This window comes from Mesoplodon mirus, assembly GCF_964341445.2.
Source record: "Mesoplodon mirus genome assembly, chromosome: 1".
Classification (NCBI taxonomy): domain Eukaryota; kingdom Metazoa; phylum Chordata; class Mammalia; order Artiodactyla; family Ziphiidae; genus Mesoplodon; species Mesoplodon mirus.
This window is the reverse complement of record NC_138976.1, coordinates 17259858-17284142: the sequence shown is the minus strand read 5'-3', so window position 1 is coordinate 17284142 and position 24285 is coordinate 17259858. Positions and strand designations below refer to the sequence as shown.

The window sequence follows — 24285 nt, the reverse complement described above, 5'->3', positions numbered from 1 at the left end:
CTCTAGGGAGCATACAGGAAGGGTCTCATCCTATGGCAGGAATGATGATGCCATAGTGATGATCTGACTTCTCTGGCTGTGTTGGGACCAAAGAAGCCGATCTACATCAGAATGTGGCCAGAGATAGTCCGGCACAGAAAGACAAGTACTGTATGATATCACTTATATGTGAAACCTAAAAAAAAGACAACACACCAGTGACTATAATGAAAAAGAAACAGACTCACAGATACAGAGAACAAACTAGTCGTTACCAGTGGGGACAGGGATGGGGGGAGGGGCAAGATAGGGGTAGGGAAATAAGAGGTACAAACTATTACGTATAAAATAAATAAGATATTATTTATAATATTAATTACCAGTGTAATTATCTAGTCTTAAGTTCTCAAGATCTTGCAGAGTTACTGCCATGCAGTCCTGCTTAAAAGGGAAATGACATCAAGACCTTTTACCATCTTGGAATCTATAAAGGTTACTGCTAATGTCACATGATTCCATGAAGGGGATCACACTGACCCTTCTCAGGAAACTCCTTGTGCAAGGTAACCAGACTGACACAGATACAGGAGGTCAGACACTACAGTTATTTCCTGCAAACCTTCACAACTAGATCATATACAGGTAATCTAGAGAAAGCCCTTCTGGTTCCAGAAGCTATCCTGACAAAATGGACTATTTCTCTGGCCTGAGGAAAAATATGAGGAATATGGATTGAAACAAAATAATAGTGCTTTGTTTTGACAGCGACTATTTTTTCTGGAAGGGTTCTCCTTCAACCACAGCCTCCCCTATACCCTATTCCCCCTCAAAAAGCAAAACCAAAACAAAATCAGTACACATAGATTGCTACTCCCTGCTCACACCCCTGATTGAGAGATATGTCTTTCAGAGGCATAAAAATGAATCCACATTTAGTCATAAATGTTGCAAAGAGTTATCACTGAAAATAAAATGAAATTTCAGGAAATTGGGCCAAAGCCAGAACATTCGGGTCATAAGATGCCAAGACCATTAAGAGAATTTCTCACTTCTTGAGAAAAATCTTTAAACTCTAATTCTTAGGGACAGGATTTTATATATGCCCATTTTATTGTATTTTTAATAGGACAGTTCAATTTGTCCATATTATTTGTAGCATTCTGCTTACTTGATCTAATAGGAAGATTTCTATAAAAAAATCTCCCACTTCGATTAGGTATCCATCTACTTGTTGTTCTACTTCAATTTCTTCTTTATATGTTTTGAAGTTGTGTTGCTCGCATATGTAAGTACAGGTTTTATTTGTCTCCGGGTGAACCATTCCTTTTATGATTAATTAATGACACTCTTTATTCCTAAGGATTTCTTGTTTCTTCTTGTTGTAAATTTTATTTTGTCATATACTTATACTTCTCCCAAAGCTTTCATTTGATTAGTATTTGCCTAGTATGTATTTTTCTTTTCCTCCACTGTCAAACTTTTTGTGTCTTTATGTTTTAAGAAGTTCTTTGGTAAACAGCACATAAATAGGTTTTGTGTAGTATAATCTAGCTCTGAATTTTAATATGCAAATTATAGTTATTATGATTACTCATGCTTTAGGGCTTTTTTCTACCAAGTTATCTTTCATTTCTTCCTTGCTCCTGTTTTCTTTTTATTTTTATCCCATCCCATCCCACTGCCCACCTGGAGTCACCAAGACATCAGCTTCTAAACTCAAAGCTTAGGGTTCTGCATTTCCTCCTCATTCCTTACAACTGAGGAGTTGCCTTTCTTCATTTTTGAGGTAAATTTGTGTTTAAAAAAAAAAGTTATATTTTACCCAACCTGTGTGTGTGTCTATGTGTGTGTGCGTGTGTGTGCGTGTGTGTGTGTGTGTGTGTGTGTATGTAACAGGAAGAAGCCCCTTGCTGGCTTTCTTTCCATATAGGAATGGGAGCTTCTGTCATAAAAACACTTTTGTTTTTAAAAGCGTATATGGTAGAATTGGGGCTTTTCTCCAAAAATGTTGAAGCCCGATACATAAATCTAGAATAGGAGCTTGATGAAAGAGCCCTGCATGCACAGCAATATCCCTCTATGCCTGCTCGTCCCCTGAGCACCTATTTGGAGCACAGCTTAAAAACTCCTGCTGGGCTTCCCTGGTGGTGCAGTGGTTAAGAATCCGCCTGCCAATGCAGGGGACACGGGTTCAAGCCCTGGGCCGGGAAGATCCCACATGCCACGGAGCAACTAAGCCCGTGCGCCACAACTACTGAGCCTGCACTCTAGAACCTCCAAGCCACAACAACTGAAGCCCGCGTGCCTAGAGCCCATGCTCTGCAACAAGAGAAGCCACCACAATGAGAAGCCTATGCACCGCAACAAAGAGTAGCCCCCGCTCGCCACAACTAGAGAAAGCCTGCACGCAGCAACGAAGACCCAACGCAGCCAAAAATAAAATAAATTAAATAAAAAACAAAAACAAAAAAACCCCAAAACTCCTGCTAATGGCTTGTGAACTCTACCCCATATCCTCACTGTGGTTCACCATGTCTTTCTCAAACATAGGAAAACACAAAGCCTTCTCTTTGTAATCTTCTAAATGATTTACTCATTTGATTGCAGTTGAATTAGAAAAGAGAACAATCTGCCAGCTTCTCACTATGTGTTTTATCCAAATTCCCCAGTAGTCAATCCTTATGTATGTAATATGGCCTACATAATTTTACATGTTCAAATGGCATGAAACAAGGACAATTTTGTGGCATTCCATCTCTGGGTCTGCTAGTTTCTGTCTACGGCAGAGAGACAGGTCTTCTGCTCCACCATTTTCCACATCTACAAGGAAGCTGGATCAGATGAACTTGAGATTCACTTCCATCTTTGGTGGACTAAGAGAACATAAGGAATTGTTTCCCCTCTGTTGTGTGCCTAGGAGCCTGGGGCAACAGCAGCTCTGGGACATTAAGGATTCGCCTCACATCACAAATCACAGAGCAATTAGATAGCCATGGGGGGGCTGGACCTAGGATTCTCTGAGTCCAAATGTGAGATGCTCCCTTATGCCAGGGATTGTGGGCCAAATGTGGCCCACTGCCTGTTTTTGTATGGCCCAGGAGTTAAGAATAGCTTTTACATCTTTAAGTGGTAAAAACAAATCAAAAGAAGAATATATTAAGATGTGAAAATGATATGAAATTCACATTTTAGTGTCAAATAAGTTCCATTCTTCTCATTAGAACTTTGTTACAAAAAAATGGTACTTGATTATTATATTTTAAATTCCATCAATAAAAATCTGTGGAAAAAATTTTCTCATCATATAGGTGCCTACATACTATCTTGAAGTTTGCCTCTTGGTCAGAAAGGCCTAAAATATTTTCTATCTGGCCCTTTACTAAAGCATTTTACTGACCTTGCAATAGACCATAAGCCCTTGCAAGGATGGAGCCAGGATGCAAATTTACTGCCCTTTGATACACCACAAGCCAGGCTGTATCTAACAATGGCTTTATATGAAGTCTTTAGCACTGTTAAAGAGGGACAAAGTAGCAGAGGTTAAAAAAAAAAAAAGTATAGTCTTTAGGTCAGCTATTACAAGGATTAGAATCAGGGATCTGGTTCTCCCATGACCAGCTGTGCCACATCCTAAAGTTTCCTTCATATATGTGAGTCTCAACTTTTCCATCAGCAAATTAGAAGTAATTATGCTGAGGTTGTGAGGATCAGCTCAGGCTTTAGCATAAAATAGAGGCTTCATAAAATATGAGTACTTGTAGGTTACAAAAGTCATCCTAATATTTTGACCCTTCTCCAAGAGATGAACTCTGTTTCTTTACCCTCTGTGTCTAAGATGGCCTCACAACTTGGTTTTGAGCAAGTGAACGAAGTGGAAAGGATGAAGTGTGTCTTCTGAGCTTAAGCCTCAAAAGGCCTTGCAGCTCTTGTCCTTTCTGCTTTTGGAACCCATGTGAGCCAGCCTTGGAGAGCTGGCTGACCACAGGTACCTGACTGAGGTCAGCTGAGCCTGCCCGATCCAGACCAGAAGAACTGCCCAGCTGAGTCCAGGGCCAAATGCTTGACTTGACTTGAATTAAGAGCCAAATAAGTGGTTTCTGTTTTAAGTCACCAAGTTTCAGGGTGTTTATTACGCTACAACTCTGACATGGTATTGTGCCATTCTGATGATGAAAGAAATATCCTAGAGTTATATCCCCAGGCCCCGCCAAGACCTGGTCCAGAGCCTTCTCTTAAGGCTGCCTGCAGTTGCCTCTCCACCCAGCCAGACCAGACAGAATTGACTGAGGGCCCCGTGACATATTTCAGACAGACAAGGAAAACCGCCTGGAGGAGACATGCACTTTTAGGAATGCAAACTTCTCTGAAAGACACATCAGGGAAGATTTATGGAGGCAGCTATGTGCTCTGACTATAAATCAGCTCTCCCGGGCCTCAGTTCAACCTGACCTGGGATCACTGGGTTGTGGTAGCACTGGCCCTGGCAGCACCTCCTGGAAGGGGCATGTGGTCCAAAAAGGAAAGCCAGAGCCCCAGAGGAAAGGCTCCCTGTTCAAATCTGCATGTTATTCCCTGTCTTTGAAGGTGCCAAGGCTATGATTCCAGGATGCTGCTAATCTATAGTGTGTTTTAAAAAAGGATTTCAATAAGTATTCTATCACAGTCTCACAACAGTCTTGAGGAACAAGAATAGCAGATATTACCACATCTCCAGGTGCTGTGGATGGAATCCCGAGAAAATTAATTAATTCCTCTGAGGACCCACTGCACTTAAGAGCTGGGGTTCAAATCAGGTTTTTCTGACTCCAAATACTGGACTTTTCACTCGACAACAATGCCTGCCAATCAGATTTATAGTCAAAGACCATTTGAGGTGGAGAAGACCTGTGGAAACTATCTAGCCCATCACCTTTGCTTTCCAAATTAACAACAACATAGATTTATTACGTACTTATTAGGTTTAGTGTGGCCTGCTGAGCACTTTACATACATTAAGTCTAATCCTCCCAGCCTTCCTATGAGGTGGCCGAGTGTATGATTTACAAATTAGGTAATGACAATTTAGCACAAGTTATTTCCAAAAGTTGAGGGAGTCAGAGGCAGAACTGCACTGTCGATCCTCATCTATCTGATTCCAGAACCTGAGCTCGTTTCCAGAGCCACACAGCTTCTTAGATGGGGACAATGATGCCTGGAGAGTGGAAAGTCGGGTCCAAGATCACACAGCCCATGTGATTAACCTAGTCTAATAATTCATCAGGCATTAACTGAGGGTCTGCTATTTGTCAGGACCAGTCTAGTCACTGGAAACACAGGCATGACCTGTACATAGTCACTGTGCTTCAGGAGATTAATTAAGGGAGAAGAGAAGTGGCCTTAAATTACTCTCATAAAAGGTAATAAGTGACAAATATCATAAGAAAGATAGAGAAGAGGTTATCGAAGTTTGGAGGAAGTGTGCATGACTTTCATGTGGGAAAAATTTTGAAAGACTTCCCGAAGAAAGTAGCTTTAAGGTTTTCTTTGGAAGGAAGAGCAGGGTTTGGGACATGCAGCGATGGAGACGGGGAGGAAAATCAAGTAGGAGAAATGTCACAGAGGTAGAGACACAAGGGGTTATTTCATCATAGATTTAGCGCTAGACTCTAGGTAGCTGGGGGTTCTATCCAGTCTTCGTTCTATCCCTGTAACTATCTCATGGTTTCAAGTTGAATGCCATTTTGATTACGCAGTTTCAAAACTACCTTTGGCTTCCCTGGTGGCGCAGCGGTTGAGAGTCCGCCTGCCGATGCAGGGGACACAGGTTCGTGCCCCAGTCCGGGAAGATACCACATGCCGCGGAGCAGCTGGGCCCGTGAGCAATGGCCGCTGAGCCTGCGCGTCCGGAGCCTGTGCTCCGCAGCGGGAGAGGCCACAACAATGAGATGCCCGGGTACCGCAAAAAAAAAAAAAAACTACTTTTGGCAAAAGGGGAAGTGAGCTCCACCCAAAACTCCCTGGTAGGAAGGGGATGCTATTAAGGGGCACAGGGGCTGGGGAACAAAGATGGAAACCAAAGAAATAAAGACGTATCTGGCTGGCTGTCGTTTTAATGTTTAAGCACAGCAACAATCCAATAAGGCAAATAACTTAAAGCCCTTAATATTTATGAATATTTTTCTCCAACTAAGTGAATAATCCATAGCTACTTTACGTAAAGAGTACACACACACACACCACATAAACCTGCATTCTAAAGGACAGTGTCCCCCAGTAAAAGAGCACATCAGGGCTCATCTATCAGGGAGGATAAGGAAGCCAGAATGTGCCTCTCTTCCCAGCGTGGGGACGCAGCTGGGGATTGTGGGAGTGATATCCTGAGCCTGGCTCTGATGGAGATTCTGATTTCTGCCCACTTCACCAGCACTCACTTTGTTCACAGTTTTCCCCAGATATTCCCATAATGCCCTGCACAGTGTCACTCACATGTACCTCTGCATATTTCTTTCTTCTACTAGCAATACCTTCCCAATCTCTCTCCTCAGTTGATACCAATGCATTCTTCAAGGGCTACTTCCACAGTGAACCCTTCTTCTTTAATTATTCTCCCAGTTTTGTAAACACCCCAGGCCAGCTCACACCACCTTCCTATGCATTCCTTGTGATGCAAATGTCTAATCACCTGCTTCATTCAGTAAATGATGAAGTGCTGGTTGGCAGGGATCTGGGCGGCACATCCTACATTTGTACGACTTAGCGAAAAAAGGTGGGTGAGTCACTTTCAAATGCAGAGAACACTGGACAATGGCATAACCACTGGGTTTGCTGCCCCTCAGGTCATAGAACTGGCTCTCTGGGGCCAGAGGGAGATTGTAGGGGGCAGTCCTGACTCTAAGAAAGAGAGAGCCCTCACTTTCCAGAACCTTCTAGCTCCTGATCACCCTCACAGAAGCTCTGATGATACAGAAACACCTACCAATGCAAGAGAACTACAACCTCTTCCTTCCAGTATCTAGACTAGGCTGATACAATTTCACAGCTCAAAGATCTTAGCCAGGCTAGCTAAGACAAAAACTATAGTCATCTGGGAACTGAAATACGGGCTCTGTCTAGGCTTTGAATTCACAATTCCACAGTCTGTTAGCTGGGTACACTTGGGCAAGTCACGTAACCTACCTAAGCTTGAATTTCCTGTTTTGTAGAATGGGGATAATTATAGTCCTTACCTTATGGGATGTGGGGCGCTTTTAAATGAGATAATATATGATGAGTATAGTATTTAGAACACACTAAATCCTCAGTAAGTGCTAGTTGCACCACATCTTCTTAACCCTTTGTATTCCATGAAGCTCGCAACTATCTTCTTTTATTCATCCATGCATTCATGCATCCACCCACCTATTCGTATATTCTCCCATTCAGCCAATTGCTATTCTATGCCAGTTCTATGTTAGGCATTTGGTCTGCAGAGAGACATAAATCACTGTCCTTTCCATCATGGGACTGTCAGAGATGATGAGGGAAGCAGATGTGTCCTGTAATGAGGGCTGTGATAGAAAGCAGCACGGGGGCTACAAGTGCCCAAAGGAGCAGCTCACTCAGCCTGGATTAGGGCCGAGGGTGGGCTGGGGGGTGGGGTCTTCATAGAGAAAACCTTGAGACCAGAATTTGAAACATGAGTAGCAATTTGCTGCCTAGAGAAGAAAGGAAGGGGCTTTCAGGTAAAGGATGATCATTACACAGATTTGGAAACCAAGTCATTTTGGGGGAAGAGGAAAATGGACAGTGTGCTGGAGGCTGCAGAATACAGTGGCTTCGGGGGATTCAGAGGTAGGCTGGAGTCCAGGCTAGGAAGGAGCCTGTGTAGCCAGCTCTGGCAACTTTCTAATCCTATTAAACAGTGTGCCCTAAATCCTACAGACTCTTCCTTCTAAAACTGGGTAAGTATATCCTTAATGGGACATTGAAAAATGTAATGACGTTGACATTATCACTGTCATGATAGTGATACTGACAAATGTAAAAGTAATAATAAAACAGTAGCCATAAGAGTGGTAAATAATAAAATAATAGAACACATGTTCAGTGTGCACCTCTTGCCTGTCTCTGTGCTCAGTGCTTTACAGGCATTATCTCACTGGATCCTATGGAAACCTACTGAAGATGGTACCTTACTATCCTAGAGATGGTCCCTTACTATCCTAGTATAATCAGCGAAAGTATGATTCTTCTTCTCGGGACATCGACATTACCTAAAGACTTGAGAAAATGTTAAATAATTTAACTGACAAGTAATATAATCTAAACTAAAATGAATATGCACATATTACAAAATAGAATGGCATGGATTTTTTTTTAGACAGAATCTGGAATTGGGGGCTTATGTTGATGTTTTGTGAGCACAGCTGCAGACTGTTTGGGGGGGTGTTGATTTTCGTCTGCCTCCAGGAAGACTTCACTGCAAAAGCTTCAAAAGCCCCCAGTGCAAGTGACAGAATATCAGGAAAATGTTCTAGGCAGGAGCGTGACATGGTCTGATTTAGTGTGTTTTCAAAAGATCACTTCACCCACCAGGGTGGAAGATGGATTGGGGGATGTAGAGGCTGTCACAGGAATCTGGATGAGGGATGCTGAAACCTTAACCAAGTCAGAGGCAACAGCCCGGGGAGGAGGGGATGGATTTGTGAGCCCCTGGAGGCCAGATTAGTGGGACTCTGATGACAATGATAAACTTAGCTACTCTTCATTTTTTTTTTTTTTTTTTTTTCTTTTTGCGGTATGCGGGCCTCTCACCGTTGTGGCCTCTCCCGTTGCGGAGCACAGGCTCCGGACGCGCAGGCCCAGCGGCCATGGCTCATGGGCCCAGCCGCTCCGCGGCATATGGGATCCTCCCAGACCGGGGCACGAACCCGCATCCCCTGCATCGGCAGGCGGACTCTCAACCACTGCGCCACCAGGGAGGCCCCTTAGCTACTCTTTATTGAGGGTCAACCATGAGCCAGACACTGTACTAAGCATTTTGCAGGTATTATCTCACACCCTACATGTGATTTCAGCGTTATTAGCACTATTTTACAGATAAGAAAACTGAGGCTAAAAACAGCTTCTTTGCTTATTTAAGATCAATCAGTTAGCCAGTGGTGGAATTCAATTTCAAACATAAAGTCCCACTTTTCAAAGACCATTACCTAGACTGCATGAAACTCAGCAGCCTTTCCTCACATCCACAGAAATCTTCCTCTGCTTTATTTGAGAGCCAACACTTCCTCTTCACTACCTGTGGACCTGACTACCCAACAGCTGCCTCATAAAACACTGTCACAGACAAGAGGACAGCATTGGGACCTCCACCACTTTCCTCTGTCTGCCTGAGGACAATTAACGTCAGCACCTGCCAGGTCTTTCAGGAGGAAGCCCTAACTACAAAACCACATTGGAGTTGATTTCAAGCATGTGCTCAGTTTCATGACACCGGTTCTCTGCTACCATTCCATCTGCTGGGACCCGCTGAGCACCATGGGCCGGGCACAGAGCCTAATGAAGCAGAGAGAGGCCAGGTGTTCCCACTCTGGGCCAGAAGGCCCACGGCCACTTCAGCGGCAGGGGGAAGAGACAGTGAAAGACTGGGGATTTTGACCATGATATCTGGGGTTTTTGATGGTCAGTGGAAGCCCATGGAGCACTTCCAAAATTGTGTTTCTTGGACTTCCCTGGTGGTGCAGTGGTTGAGAGTCTGTCTGCCGATGCAGGGGACACGGGTTCGTGCCCCGGTCCGGGAAGATCCCACATGCCGCAGAGCGGCTGGGCCCGTGAGCCATGGCCGCTGAGCCTGCGCGTCCGGAGTCTGTGCTCCGCTACGGGAGAGGCCACAGCAGTGAGAGGCCCGCGTACCGTAAAAAAAAAAAAAAAAATTGTGTTTCTATGGATGCTTCTGTGCTGCAAGATGTTCATACGTGTTCCAAGGGGAAAAACAGAGTCTGTGGTCAAGATGGTTTTACAGATGATGAACTAAACAAATCTGCCCAGCTCTCTGCACTGCAGGATCTCCCAGGGTCTTTCACAGATTAAGATGCATTTGGGAATTTCCAAGAGAAAGAGGGAGTGTGCGGAATTTCCAAAACAGTTATTGACCATGGATTTCTTCTGTCCAAGAAAATCTTGAGGACATGTGGTGGAAAGTGTGTGAGTTGGGAAGTTTAGGACTGGCACATACTAGCCTTTCTCTTGCAAAAACCTTACCCAATAGTGGCAGCAAAACCGTGAGAACAATGTTATTAGGCCATTTTGAAAACTGCTTTGACAGCATCCACGTGAGCACATTTCATGTGCTAATATCCATCAATGAGTCTATCTCTAGGGGAAACAGGATTCCCTGGAGATCTGTACTGGGAGGTTTTATTTTATCCTGGATCCTTCTTCTACCATCAATTTGAAAGTTGTAAAACTAAGCCACTTTTCCACAATCTTTGAGGTTAATGCACTCCTTTATTCTACAAATATTTATTAAGCGCTTTCTACGTATTAGGTTTATGAATATGAAGCTTACATTTTACAGAGGAAAACAGTAAACAAGCAAACAAATAAAAGTGATTTTAGACCCTAATATTAGGGAAGGAGCGAAAAACGGTTATGTAACAGAGAGTAGCAGGTCGGGGATGGAAAGGAGTAAAAGTTTGGGCACCCAGGTTTCTGTAGTCGTGGACAATGGTTCTGAGGAGCTGACATTTGAGTTAAGAGCTGAAGGGTGAGAAGGGGCCAGCCAGGAGAGAACCTGGGGGACAAAAAGCGACATGGCAAGGAGAAGTACAGCAAGTTCTCAGACCCTACACTGGGGCTCCATTCGCTGTGTTCCTGGGACATGAGGAAAGTCACTGTGCCTGGAGCACAAGGAAATGCCAAGTGAGCGAAGAAGGCAGGAACCGATTCAGATGGAACAGAAGCTACAGGCCATGGCAAAGACTTTGGACTGTGTGCTAAAGATAACAGGAAACCACTGAAAAATTTTAAGCTGAACAGTGACCTTATCTTGTTTATGTTTCTAAAAAGGTTACTCTGGCTTGCTTTGGGGAGAATCTCAAGGAGGGTATAGTCAGAAGCAGGAGATAAGAGGTGGCAGTGGTCATAATGGTGACAAAGAAAGGGAGGACAAAATGAATTTCTTCCTGTATCAGTTCTCTTAGTTCCCACCTAACTTATAAATTAAAATAACTTGATATTCAATTAGAGTCTGTCAAACCATAGATTTCATGAATAATCTAATTCTGTAATTCAAGAGGGGAAAACAGACAGACTCCAAAGTGAAGGTCAAGTTTTTTGCAAAAAAAAAAAAAAAGGTTCTACATGACATTGTTTATAATGGGCAAATAATTAGAAACAGCCCAAATGCCTTTCTGTAGTGGCCTCGTTAAGACAGTTATGGTACATAAAAGAGATTGTTTTTGGAAGAATTCATTGACATAAAAATGTTTAGGATTTGGGGCTTCCCTGGTGGTGCAGTAGTTGAGAGTCCACCTGCCGATGCAGGGGACACAGGTTCGTGCCCCGGTCCGGGAAGATCCCCCATGCTGCGGAGCGGCTGGGCCTGTGAGCCATGGCTGCTGAGCCTGCGCGTCCGGAGCCTGTGCTCCGCAACGGGAGAGGCCACAACAGTGAGAGCCCCGTGTACCGCAAAAAAAAAAAAAAAAAAAAAAAAAAGTTTAGGATATGACTCTAAGGAAAGAAATTCAGATTGATAGTGAAGAGGAGGGAGGTTATGGACTTGGAGTCAAGTGTATTTATGGGGGCTGTATTTGTAGAGAGGATATGGGAAGGAGATTCTTGGTGAATATTGGAGCAATAAAGATGGCTAGTTAAAGCTGAGTGAAATTACAAGTGATCCTGAATGCCCAAGCCATGACAAATATAAGATAGCATTTATTCAGTTCCTAATACACATTAGCTCAGCACTCCAAGGTAGTCTATATCCATCATTTCATCAGATCCTTACAGCAATCCTCTGATGTAGGGATTGGCATCCCTATTCTACAGAAGAGGAAACTGAGGCTCAGAGACATCCAGTGACTCTTCCAAAGCTAAGCAAGTTGAAATTGACAGGGCTGGATTAGCACTCAGACATTGCTGACCTCAAAACAACTATTCTTTACCATTATACAATGGTTCAACCTGGGGTTTACCACGAGTTCCAAAAAGGAACTCCATCATCAAATTCTGCCTCGATTTATGATCTCACCTAAATGTGTAGATCTCGGTTTTTCACCAGATACAGGAGTTCACAGGATTAAGACCTAGACATTATCTCAGCAAATAACAAGTGTGTACAATGTGTGCAGACATTGATTTAGACCCAGAAATTCAAAGATGATTCAAGTAAGATATTTACCGCCTTCAAAGAACACTGTCTAGCTAAGGAGAGAGACAGACAAAAGCAAATGATACTACACAAAAGTGAAATCAGTGCTTAACACACAGATAAAGATGTGGGAGAATTCACACATGGGAGAACACAGGGTGAACTGTGATGGTGACAGTCAGCGATGTGTTTGCCAATATAAGTCACACACATTAAGCTTGGAAAGAAAGGTAGGGCTTCACCAGGATAGAACCTAATGGTTGATTTAAAAAGTCTGGGACTCAGACTGCTTAGTTCTTTCTGGCTCTGATAATTGCTAGGATGTTCCTTCAGGCAGATGGCTGCAGCTTTCTGTGGCTTAGTGATACCATCTGTAAAATGGGCATCATCACTGTACCTGTTTCATAGGGTTGCTGAGGATCAAATGAGATAAGATATGCACAGCATTTAGCCTGCTGGCTGGAGTATGTGTCAATAAATGCCAATGACTATTCGTAGGGGCTAGATAGGGGTTTTCACGCAGAGAAACTGGCCTGGGAAGAAACGTGGAAGTGGGGACACATGGATTTAGAAGAGTCAGCAGAGAGACTGGAGCTCTTTGGGGGCCTCAATTGCCATTTTCATAAGCACGAACATTTCTGAAGACCCTGGACAACCACTGAAGTTCCAGGAGAAGGGAAATGACATACTCAAAATCAAGTTACAGGAACTAGAGAAGTAAAAGTCAAGAGGAAGAGTGACTGGCTGGAGACCACTGAGTGTATGGAAGGATAAAGACGACACTGGGAAATCAGGCAATGGTGAAATGGTGAGGGGGTTCATCCCATACACAAGGTCATGAGAAGGTCAGAGAAAGGAGACGATGATGACGATGATGATGATGATGATAACGCTGGGGAGGAGAGACAGGGAGAAGGACGATGAAAAGGAGGAAGAGGGAAAAATCTACTTTTGATCGCATGCTGGCTGGGTACTGTGCTGAGATGTTACAGGAAGCTGGGCAGAGAGGAGTGGCTTGGGGAAGTGGAGGCACTGCCCAAGGCGACGGGGTTAGGTGACAGCAAAACCAACATTTGAATCCAGTTCTGTCTAATACACAGCACTCCTGCTTTGACCACTAGATTACTCAGGCTATTAAAGAGTGGGTCCAAACCCTGTGCTGTGATCCCAGTTTGAGGATGTTTTCACGAGAACATCCTGGCTTTGTCACACTCTCCAAAGTGACACCAGCTACAACTTGAAGAGCATCTGCTGTACCCTGGTCCTGTGCTGGGCACTTTCCATAGATCGTTGCTTACCTTCTCAACCTCTCTGGAAGATGGGCAATTCATTCCCATTCTCAGATGAGGCGGCTGGGGCTCAGAGAGGTTAGCTTTACACCCAGGGACACAGGTCCTCTCGCTCCAAGGTCTCAGCTGAGATGACTTATCAGGGGGATATTGGCGTGGGTTCTGTGAGCACAGGGAAGCAGGGGGAAGAGGGCATAGCTCTTCCTGGCACCTTAAGAACCTGGGCACAGCGGGCGGACATTCTGGCCAGAGGCTCTGGGAGGACCTACCTCGGGACCTGCTTCTCCTCTTCCGCCTCCCTGCCGAGGCACTGCGCGGTGCTGGCTGCAGCTGACCGATCTCGATGGGTGTGTTCGCACGGAAACTCTCCTTGAACTTCTGCATCAGGGACTCCACTGGCTCCTGCGTCGCTTCAGCTGCCGCTACGGGGTGGGCAACAGGGCTGAGGTTAGGGCTCGGCCCACCCTCAGCCCCTGGAGGACTGGGCCTGGCCCCCCGGAGTGTCTGGAGCTCCCTCCCGGACCCAGGGGTGATGCAGAAGCCATAGGGGCCAGTAGAGATGAATCTGTTGGCTTACACATTTATTTCTTCAACACTGACTGTGTTCTCAAGGGTACTGCCCCAAGCCCTTGAGAGATGATGGTGAAAGTTTGACATAATCCATGATTCAAGGAATCCATAGCTTGGTAGCACACATATTCAGGCATTTCCAACACTGTGCAATACTTCCGTGACAGTGGAGTACAGAGTACCAGAGGAGCACCAAGAAGGGTCAGCTCACCCATCCTGGGAGTCAAGGCAGGCTTCCTGGAGGAGGAGGCAATACCTCCACTGAGACCTTAAACAGGAGTAGGAATTAGCAAAGAAGATAGAATCAGGGTGGAGTTGTTGAAAAGATTTGGGATAAGAGAGTGCCCTGGGTGGAAGGAGAGGCATGTGCAAAGATCTGAAGCCAGAAAGAACACAGTGCTTGAGTAACTGAAAGGAGTTCAGTGTGGCTGCAGTGGAGCCTGGAACGAGCAGATGAGGCTGCAGAGGGCAGAACGCCTTGTAAGCCACCTTGCGGAGCTCGGATTTTATCCCAAAGGCAAAAGATGATCACTGAAAGGTTTTAAACCGGAAACTGGCATGTTCCAATTAAGCCCCTGTGATAACAATTACTAACCAGAGTATGGAGAATACACACAGAAGCAAGGACACAGGCCTGTACAGAGGCTTTTGCAGGAGCCAGCCGGAGGCAATAATGCCTGAACCAGAACAGTGGCAATAAATGTAGACGGCAGTACATGGGTCAAACAATATTTCAGGAGACAAAACTGCAGTGCAGTGATACGCAGATCACTTGGTACAAGAGCCTCATTTTACTAGGGGAAACTGAAGTCACCCCCACCCCAAACAAGGCATACAACTAGCTCCAAGCTAGCAAGCGGTAGAGTCAAGCCTTCTGAATCCTACTCCAACATTCCTTTTGTTTCAGTATCCTCCAAGGAGCTGCTGGTAGCCACAATTTCAGAAATTTCAAAATTGAGACTGGTAGAAAGTTATAGAGAATGGAGAGTGTGATGGCAGAAGACCAGAGGGAAGAAAGGTAGAAGATAAAAGTAAAAAGAAAAAAAAAACAGACAAACTTGAGAACGAAGGAGAGAGCCAACATAAAAGGAGAGGAAATGAGAAAGAAGAAAAGAAGATTGGCTGAATGATCTCAGTGTCTTTGTTCTGAGAAATCCCCAAAGAGAGTCCTGACTTGGAAATCTTCAGACTCAACCCTCCCTCCACCTATGTCTCAAGAGGCTGGGAAAGTTCTTCAGTTTAAGCTACTGGCTGTCTGATGACAGGGAATGGGATGTGTTAAAGATTCCTGTTTCTTTGATGAGCTTTTCCCAGAGTGGACAAACAAGGCTTCTGAACAACCCAACACCAATTTTAAGGAGATCCTGTTTTCCCAGGAAAGTTTATCAGCTTAGACACACATGTGTCTGCAAGGTAGGTCATACCCAGAGGGCTGGTTTGAGTATTGGGCTCTGTCAGAAGCCTCATCTCTAGGGACACAGAGGGGCATCTGTGTTGGCTAAGGAAAAGATAATTGACAATACAAATGACTCTGTAGTAGTGTAACATACCTGCCTCTCTTGCTGTCTCCCCAGGTATCTCAGTTAGGTCTACTTAAAGGTGAGCCAAGAAGAAAGTCCCAAACATGGGCCCCCTACTCCAAGCCTATGATACAGAACCCTCCAGCAAGAGGCTACAGTCTAATTCTGAGAAGCACTGTCATGCCCAATCCAGATGCTTTAAACCCAGAGAGGAGAGCGATTTGCACAAAATTTTAAGAGCTGGGCTAAACTGTGGTCAAAAGTCCAGAGCAAGCCACCGTCTGGAATCCTCCAAGGGAGAGACCCACACACATCTGTGAAAATTCACTCATTCATTTGTCTCCTCACTCATTCATTCACTCTACAGTATTTTCAGAAAATATTTCTTAGTCTGCTTGGACTTGCATAACAAAAATCATAGACTCGGTAACAGAAAGAGGTCAGATTCTGGTTTGAAGATGGCTGCCTTCTTACTGTCTGCTCACGTGGCCTTTCCTTGGTGCATCCATGTTGGGGGAGGAGAGGGAGAGAGGGAGAGAGAGAGGGAGAGAGGGAGAGAGAGGGGGAGGGAGGGAGGGAGAGAGAGGGAAAGAGAGGGAGAGACGGGGAGGGAGGGAGAGAGAGGGAAAGAGAGGGAGAGACGGGGAGGGAGGGAGAGAGAAGTCTTTCTCTTCTTATAAGGACACCAATCCTATCAAATTAGGATCCCGCCCGTATGTTCTCACTTAATTTTAATTACCTATCAAAAACTCCATCTCCAAATACAGTCACATTGGAGGTCAGGGTTTCAACATGTGAACTTTGGAGTACACAATTCAGTCTATAGCAGACTATATTTGGAGACGGGATCTTTAGGAGGTAATTAAGATTAAATGAGATCATAAAACCGGGGCCCTAATCTTAAGGCACTGTGGCCTTAGAAGAACAGAAAGATCTCCCCGTGAGGACACCAAGAGAAGGTAGCCATCTACAAGGCAAAAAGAGAGCCCTCACTAGAGCCCAACCATGCTGACACCCTGATCTCGGTCTTCTAGCCTCCAGAACTGTGAGAAAGTAAACGTCTGCTGTTTAAGCCACACAGTCTGTGGCATTTTGCTCTGGCGGGTCTAGTAGGCGGTCACAGTCACATTGTGGGTTAATAAGGCTTACTTTCAGTCCATAGCAGGGTAAGATGGTGAAAACAACAACAAACAAAACCCCTTCCTGATGCTCACCATGCAGACAGGAAAATAGTAATGAAATAGATGACAGAGAAATGTGAAATTTACAACTGATGTATACTGTCAAGGAGAGGTGAAAGATGATATAAGAGGCTCTAGTAGAGGAATATGACCTTGTCTAGGAAAACCATGGACACTTGCTTCAAGGAAGTGGGCAGTGTGACTAAGATCTGGAAAGAGTATGAGAGAATCAGGTGACAAGGAAGCTGTGGGGGAGGGGGGAGGTGACGGAAGCAAAGGAGTCAGAGGAAAGCGTCTAAACCAAGACCCCTCGGGAAGAGGGAATATGCAAGGGGTGTAATCACCACTGCGGCTGAAGTGCTGAAAGCAAGCGGTGTGAGATAATGCCAGAGAGGCAGGAAATCCTAACACTAACGCTAACCTTGACCCTCACCCTAACCCCCACCCTGACCCTAACTCTTCTGGGCCTTGTTAAGAATAGAACATACTGAAGGTTTTAGACAGGAAAGTGACTTGATCGGATCTTCACTTAGAGAAGATCGCTCTGGCAGTAGAAAGGATGCATTGGAGAAGGACAGAAATGGAAGTGAGAAGACCAACTAGGAAGGCGGTACCGTGTTACAGAAGTCCGTGTAGGAGATGCTAGGTAGTAGAGGTGGAGATAGGGACAGAGCAGGAGAGAGAGTAGTGGCAGAGATGTTAGAGCAGTGGAGATAGAGCAGGGAGCACATTTGCGAGTTATTTTGTAGGTACCCCTCCCTGAGAATGTGGTGATTTATTGGAAGAGGGAGATAAGGGAGAGTGAGGGAGAGAGGATGACGCCTGGCCTTCTGGCATCCACAGAGGCAGAACGACAGTACCTCTCAGTGACAGGAGGGACTCTGAAAGAGGAGTGAACTGAGCTGGTTTTAGGTGAGGGCACTTGGTGCCTCCCAGATATCTACATGGAGAGGTGTTGAGCAGACAGCAAGTTATGTGGGTCTCACACTCACAAGAGAGAACTGGACCCGTGGAGGCTCTACACATGCGTTCTTTGGAACAGGCAGAGAGGGAGTGTGTGTAGTGGCGAAGCATGTTAGCTTCTGGCACAGTGGAGGCTGTGGAACATGTAACCATTCCTGATCTGCACTGCCTGATCTCCCTTTGCACCCCCAGATCCATCTTCCACCCACAGGTTCATCCTGCCCCACTCTGTGGCCTGGAGGCAGACCCTCAATGGGCTATTTCACAGATCCTTCTTACCTGGCTGCTAGGTGAGTTTGCCCAGGGAGATGCTCTGGCAGGATATGGGAGGAGGGAATTTGAGGGAATGTCTTCCCTTACTCCTCTCCTGTTTCTGCATCGTATTTCTGATGGAGACAGGGACACTCAACAATCACAGCTTCTGCTAGGGCCCCTTTTCCACAGATCCATTTTTCCCAGACTCCAGTAAAACCATGTCCTCTCCCTGCACCTTCAGTTCTAGGAATTAGTGGTGGCTTCCTGATAGTTATTTTTCCTGGTGCCTCAATACCCCCTCCCCATTGATTCTCTTCACTCTGTCTACACCTCTATAAATAGTAGCTTCGTTGAACTTCGCCTAAAAATCCCACTGGAGGGTGCCTTCTTTGCCCAGCTGGAACCTTGACTGATACATCATGCCTTTTCATCGAGGCTCTGACATTCAGCAATTCCTAAAGGTCAGTCTCTTCCCATCCTGTTATTTCTGCTTTACTTTCTCCTAAGCTGATGCGGATTTGACCAGCTGGGAGGAGAGGAAGACACTCCGAGAGGCAAGGTTTGCTCCCCTGAGCTGCCAGGGAGCTGCAAGGGTTTCTGATCCCGACTGTGGCAAATCCCTTCCATCTGTTTGGCTGCTCTCGCCTTGGCGACAGTGCCAAGAACCCAGACAGGCTTAGAGGGGGAGGTGCTCATGCAAACCCCTCCGTGGCCTATCTCAGCCTCTGTACCACTCTCTCCTGCCCCCATCCCTCTCGATCCCATTCGGCAGCTCTATCAATATCAATACATCAAGTTGTCCAAACAAGCCACGTTACCTCCTGGGACCCGCTGAGCTGTGCCTCCCCAGAGCAGCAAAATGCTCACCCGTCGCCTGGATGAATGCAACAGATGGTGCTTGATCTGAGCAGCACAGCAGGCCCAGGAAAGGGCGGGTGAAGAGGGGGAAGAAGCCCTTTCTAATTGACATATGAGAGACTGTCAAGCTTAATGGGAATGAACCACTGGGGGCTGAGGAGAGAAGCCCCGGCCCCCAAGCCAAGACAGAGAGAGAAGAGAGGAGAGAAAAGAGGAGGAGGGAGAGAAAACAAGAATGGGAAGGAAAACTGAGCTCAGTAATCAAGGGCAGAGGGTGAAAAGGGGAGCAAAGAAGAGTGGAGAGATCTGGAAAATAATAAAGAGGGAACAGAAAGGGAAGGGTAGGAAGGACAGGAAAGGAGACAGAGACAGCGGAGAAGGGAAAGGAGAAGGCAGACCCCGAGTGCCACTGCAAAGGCATAAGGGTTGTGTTTGTTTCCAGCCACCAGGCAGGCTTCAGCCTGATACTCGACCCTGAAGAACAGGCAGTACATGCCCTGTCTACACTGGCATTCACCTAATCCACATTCAAACACTCACGCGCTGTTCTCTCCCCGGCACAGCCTGGGATGTTCTATCACTGTAACTTGTATGGGTTTGGGTTCAAGTTCCTGTAACACCTTTATCATTACCCTCTTTAATTTTTCTAGACTCACCCAGCCTACCTAAGAAGAAAATGAACAATTCTTGAAAACTTCACCAATTCTCTGCCAGGCAAGGAAGCTGGCATTTCTTTATGTTTTCTCATTTATTCCTCCTAACAACTTTGAAAGGTAAGTGTCATTAGCTGTTTAAAAATGAGGAAATTGAGGCTCAGAGAAGTTAAATAAGCTCCGAGGGTCACACCCTTAAAAATGGCAGAGCTGGGATTTAGATTCAGGTTATGATAACTCTGATGACCGGGCTCCATTCACTGCACCACCTACACATACTCTTTCTGTCCTTCCTGGTGGATGGACACGGATACCCCAGTCTTTGAGTTTGGATGTGACTTCTCTGAGCCTGGAAAGTGACTCTAAAAGCTCAGCCCCTCTTAAATCATCTGGGCAAGGAGCCCCTGGCAATCTGGTCCTGGCTGGAGCCAGGGGCTCATCTTGACTGGATGGAGTCTGACCTGCTCTGCCAAGGAACCTTGTTCAGTGTCGATGGTCAAGACTGTCCAGCCTGGAGGTCCTAGGCTCAGCTCATGCCCCGCGTTGTCAGTTTTGTCTCACTACAGAACCATGTTCAGAGAACCAAGCAACAGGTGGGTATTACATGGCCATACTGCCTAGTGCAAAGTGTGAGAAAGCCCACCCGAGTTCCAATGTCAGCTCTGCCGTTGTGTGACCTAGAGCCACTCCCTTCTCTTTTACAACTCTCTGTTTCCCTGAATGTCTGCAGGGTTGTTGGGAGGATTAAACATAATTATGTACATAATTGTCTAACAGAGCTTCTGGAACACAGTAAGTGATCAACAGTGGTCACAACCCAACTTTCTCTCACTCTTCAGCTTTATGATTGCTCAATCCATTCATTCATTCATTCATTCATTCATTCATTGTGAAAGGCATCTGCATTTTAAGATATTCACTTTCAAAATTATTTTAGAGAATATACATTTTCCCTTTTACACAGATGTGAAACCAGAGGCACCATGAGACAAAGTCATGATAAAAGTCAGCAGCGGACCAAGGTCCAGCACTCAAGTCTCCTATTTCTACTTCTCCACCCCATTTCCCCAAATCCTAGGATCATTTAAACCTCAGATCTTATGATGATTAATTTTACGTGTCAACTTCGCAAAGCTGTGGTACCCAGATGTTTAGTCAAACATCTTCCTAGATGTTTCTGTGAAAGTATTTTTTAGATGACATTAATATTTAAATTAGTAGCTTTTGAATAAGACAACCCTCCATAATCTGGGTGGGCTTCATCCAAATGAAGGCCTTAACAGAGAAAAGACTGACCTCCCCCAAGGAGAAAGGAACTCTGCTAGCAGGCTACCTTCAGACTTGAGCTGCAACAACTCTTCCCTGGATTTCTAGCCTCCTAGCCTACCTTGAAAATTTTGGACTTGTCAGTTTCCACAGTCACATGAGATGATTCTTTAAATCTCTCTAGATATCAATAGATAGACAGATAGAAAGACAGATGGGATGTATATAACCAAAAGATGATGTATCTACACGTGTCTATATTTACATCTCCTATTGACTGTTTCTCTGGAGAACCCTAATATAGACCTCAGTTTTCATATCCAGGCTTTGGGCTGGGCATACTCAAATGTCAGGTTTGTGGGGGGATAGGTAATAAGAGAAGACATCCCAGCCCTAAAGAACACCTCATCTAGGAAGACCTGGTATAAATGCAAAGAACCATCAAATTTGGAAGTTGTGAGGATCCAGTTCCAGAACCCAACATTCCATTTCATATAGGAGTCATCTTTTCATGAAAGAAGAAAAAAGTAGCAAAGAAAACAGCCAGCCAGTGTTCCCTAGCCAGATGAGAATGCTCCATGACTAGAATAAATTTAAAACCCATGTAGGCATTTTTTTAAAATGGCCAGCTCTTCCCAATTCTCAGGGATAAAATTGATGGATAGAATTTTCTTACTTTTTAGCTTTTTCTTCCATATATTTTCTTAAACTTTTGGTGCCTGGCACAGCTTATCTTCAAACAAGTGCCAGCAGAGAAGACAAATGAACAAACAGCAACAAATATAAATTGGAAAACTTGGGACTAGCCTTTTCTTATATACACTATCTTGGGTCTGTCAGTTAATACTGCAGACTTGTAGACTGATCATAATTTCTGCTGGAGAACTGCATTGAGTTTGAATGACTGAATTAAATGTAGTGATATTTTCCTCTGCTCTGTTAGAAACACAATACTATCCAGGTTCTGTGGAGCCGGTTCCACAGTTCCTAGCCAGGACACAGATGGTCTTGAAGATTCCTTCCAGCTCCATGGCCTTGTAGTTATAAATGTAAATGAAATGTGCTTTCAACAAGATGAATGCAATAACCACAGGCACTGCTTGCTTCAGTCTGCAAAGCACTTTCACCTCTCTCAGCTAATGCTGTCTATACCACCTCCCATTTTATAGAGACCACAGAAGCAAAGGAGATTTCCAAAGGGTGGGCTGGAGTTGATACCACAAATCAGCAAGTGCTATTCAAGGGAGAAAGGGTCAAGCAACTAGATAGGCTGGGCCAAAGACTCCTTGGCCACTTTATTACCACCTTGGTGGCAAGGCATGGCTATGGAAAGGCTTTGGAATCGGCCATAGTTTGGAATGTGAGCTATGTGTCTTACCAGCTGCAAAACATGGGCAAATCACTTAACCACTCAGAGCCTCTGCTTCCCCAAGTGTTAAAATGGGGCTTGCAATTCCAAATTCATAAAGCTGTTTTTGGATTAAATGAGATGTTAAAATGCTTATCACAAATGCTGATACACAGTAAGCATTTTAAAGATGAGAGTTAATACTGTTACTGCCAGAAAGATATTAAACCGTCAGACATAGCAAATGCAGGTCTTCTACCCAACCCCGGGTGGCATGTGCGTGCCCAGAATCTGATGGAACTCGCAGTCACTAGTCAGATTCTTTTCCTAGATTCATCCTTTCTATAACTGCACAGGAAGGCTATGTACATGGCTCAGCACTCCCTGTGACTAGAGGGCCACCCATATTCTACAACTGGAATTCTTCACCCAACACCATTACTGGGTGCTGTATCTAGAGATGGGCACTGGGGACACAGCAATGAACTGAACATCGAGCCTTCTTTAAAACACAACACTGCTTAGTGGAAGAGACAGATAAAGATAAGAAAAACACAGTGTGCTAAATGCCCAGTGATGAGATGGCTGAAAATGTATCCTCTAATTCCTTTTGCATGTGGAAAAGCGATAGAAAATCCCCAGAGGAGATGTGAACTTGCCCGACCCTTAAAGAATGCAGAACCAGGTAAAGAGGATGACATAAAGAGTAGCATCAGCAGGAAAAAGGGGCAAGAATTGTAGAGAAAATCCCACACAGTTTGGTTTTTCAAGAGCTTGACATGAGAGATGATTTTATTATAAAGAAAATCCATCTTTTGAGCTATGAAGACTGGTCTGGCTCTTTCTGCGGACCCCTACCTCCTTTCCCAGACCACAGTGCAAAAGGTTCACCTCTTTTGAGAGCCCTGCTATCCAGCCTCACTGCCTTTTCCTGTGCCTTTTATATTTATCTCAGATACCCTGGGTTTAGCAAGGGCATGTGGTTTAGGAATCTGACAGACCTGGGTTTAACCTTCATTCTATCACTTATTCATTATGGGACTTAAGTTCTCTAAGCCTCAGTTCTCCATGTAAAACCTTGAGCATAAATCTCTCTCAAGAATTGTGGGGTTCTGTTTGTTTGTTTACTTGGTTTGGTTAAGATTCAAAGCAGTAATATATGCAAAGTGCTTAGCACAGTATGTAAAATGGGCTAAGCACTCAACAAAGTAATAGCCTTTATTATCATTCCTGTTAGTAAGTTTAAGTGACATAAGCTTGCAGAAGGCCTTGCACTGAGTCAAAGCTTAATACAGACTAGGTCCTCCACTTCCCTTTTGGGTAACTCAGTGCCTTTGACTAAGTACTCTAACTCCCTGTTGTGCTCTCATGTATAAATCTTATCATCTTCCCTGACCGCAGGGACACACAGGGCTTGCACTCTACGTCAGCCAAGCCCCATGGTTACACCTTGGATCTAGCCTAACCTGGGACCTGGGTATGGCTGTTACACTAAGCCTGGAAATTGATCTTCTGCTCATGGCCCCCCGTCCACTCTCATATCTTCCTCTTTCGTTCTCATCAAGTTTGTGCTGTGACCTCTGCACACTATGGCAAACATGTGGGATTATATATATGTGTGTGTGTGTATATATATATATATATATAGAGAGAGAGAGAGAGAGAGAGAGACAGAGAGACAGAGAGACAGAGAGAGAGATCTGTTGCTTATGAAGATCTAGCTCCATCATTCTGAGCCAGAGAACATTGCTTCTCTGGCATCTGGTTGGCAGGGAAGGGATAATCCTACTCTCTAATCCCTACTCTCTTCCTTCCCAGAAATTTCACCTCCTCCTGGTTTCACTTCTTCCCCCAGAGAGTTAGCTTAGATGTTTCTGGTTGACCTGTTACTGAGGTTCACCTAAATGTAGCATTCCAATTTGCCAAGAACACCTCATTAGTCACGTAATCACAAGAATGATAATATTTACCATTTATGGAGTGTTTATAATGTAACAGGTAGTATTTTAAAGTAAACAAGCCATGGTTGAATGTAATTCTCATAATGACTACAGTACATGGAACTTTCGGCCTCT

At 44.8% G+C, this 24285-nt stretch overlaps 1 protein-coding gene across 3 annotated transcripts in view; it reads right to left on the bottom strand.

Moving 5' to 3' along the window:
• The window catches only part of ASTN2 (astrotactin 2), a gene marked incomplete at its 5' end in the record, with an annotated part of 924983 nt that overhangs the window by 629435 nt on the left and 271263 nt on the right, over positions 1–24285 (bottom strand). For 2 of the 3 annotated variants that reach the window (XM_082619566.1, XM_082619564.1), the window contains one exon: positions 13866–14018. The exons of the other annotated variant lie outside the window; for it this stretch is intronic. In XM_082619566.1, coding sequence (XP_082475692.1) covers positions 13866–14018 — 153 coding nt within the window. The remainder of the gene's footprint in view (positions 1–13865; positions 14019–24285) is intronic. 3 annotated transcript variants of the gene reach the window in all.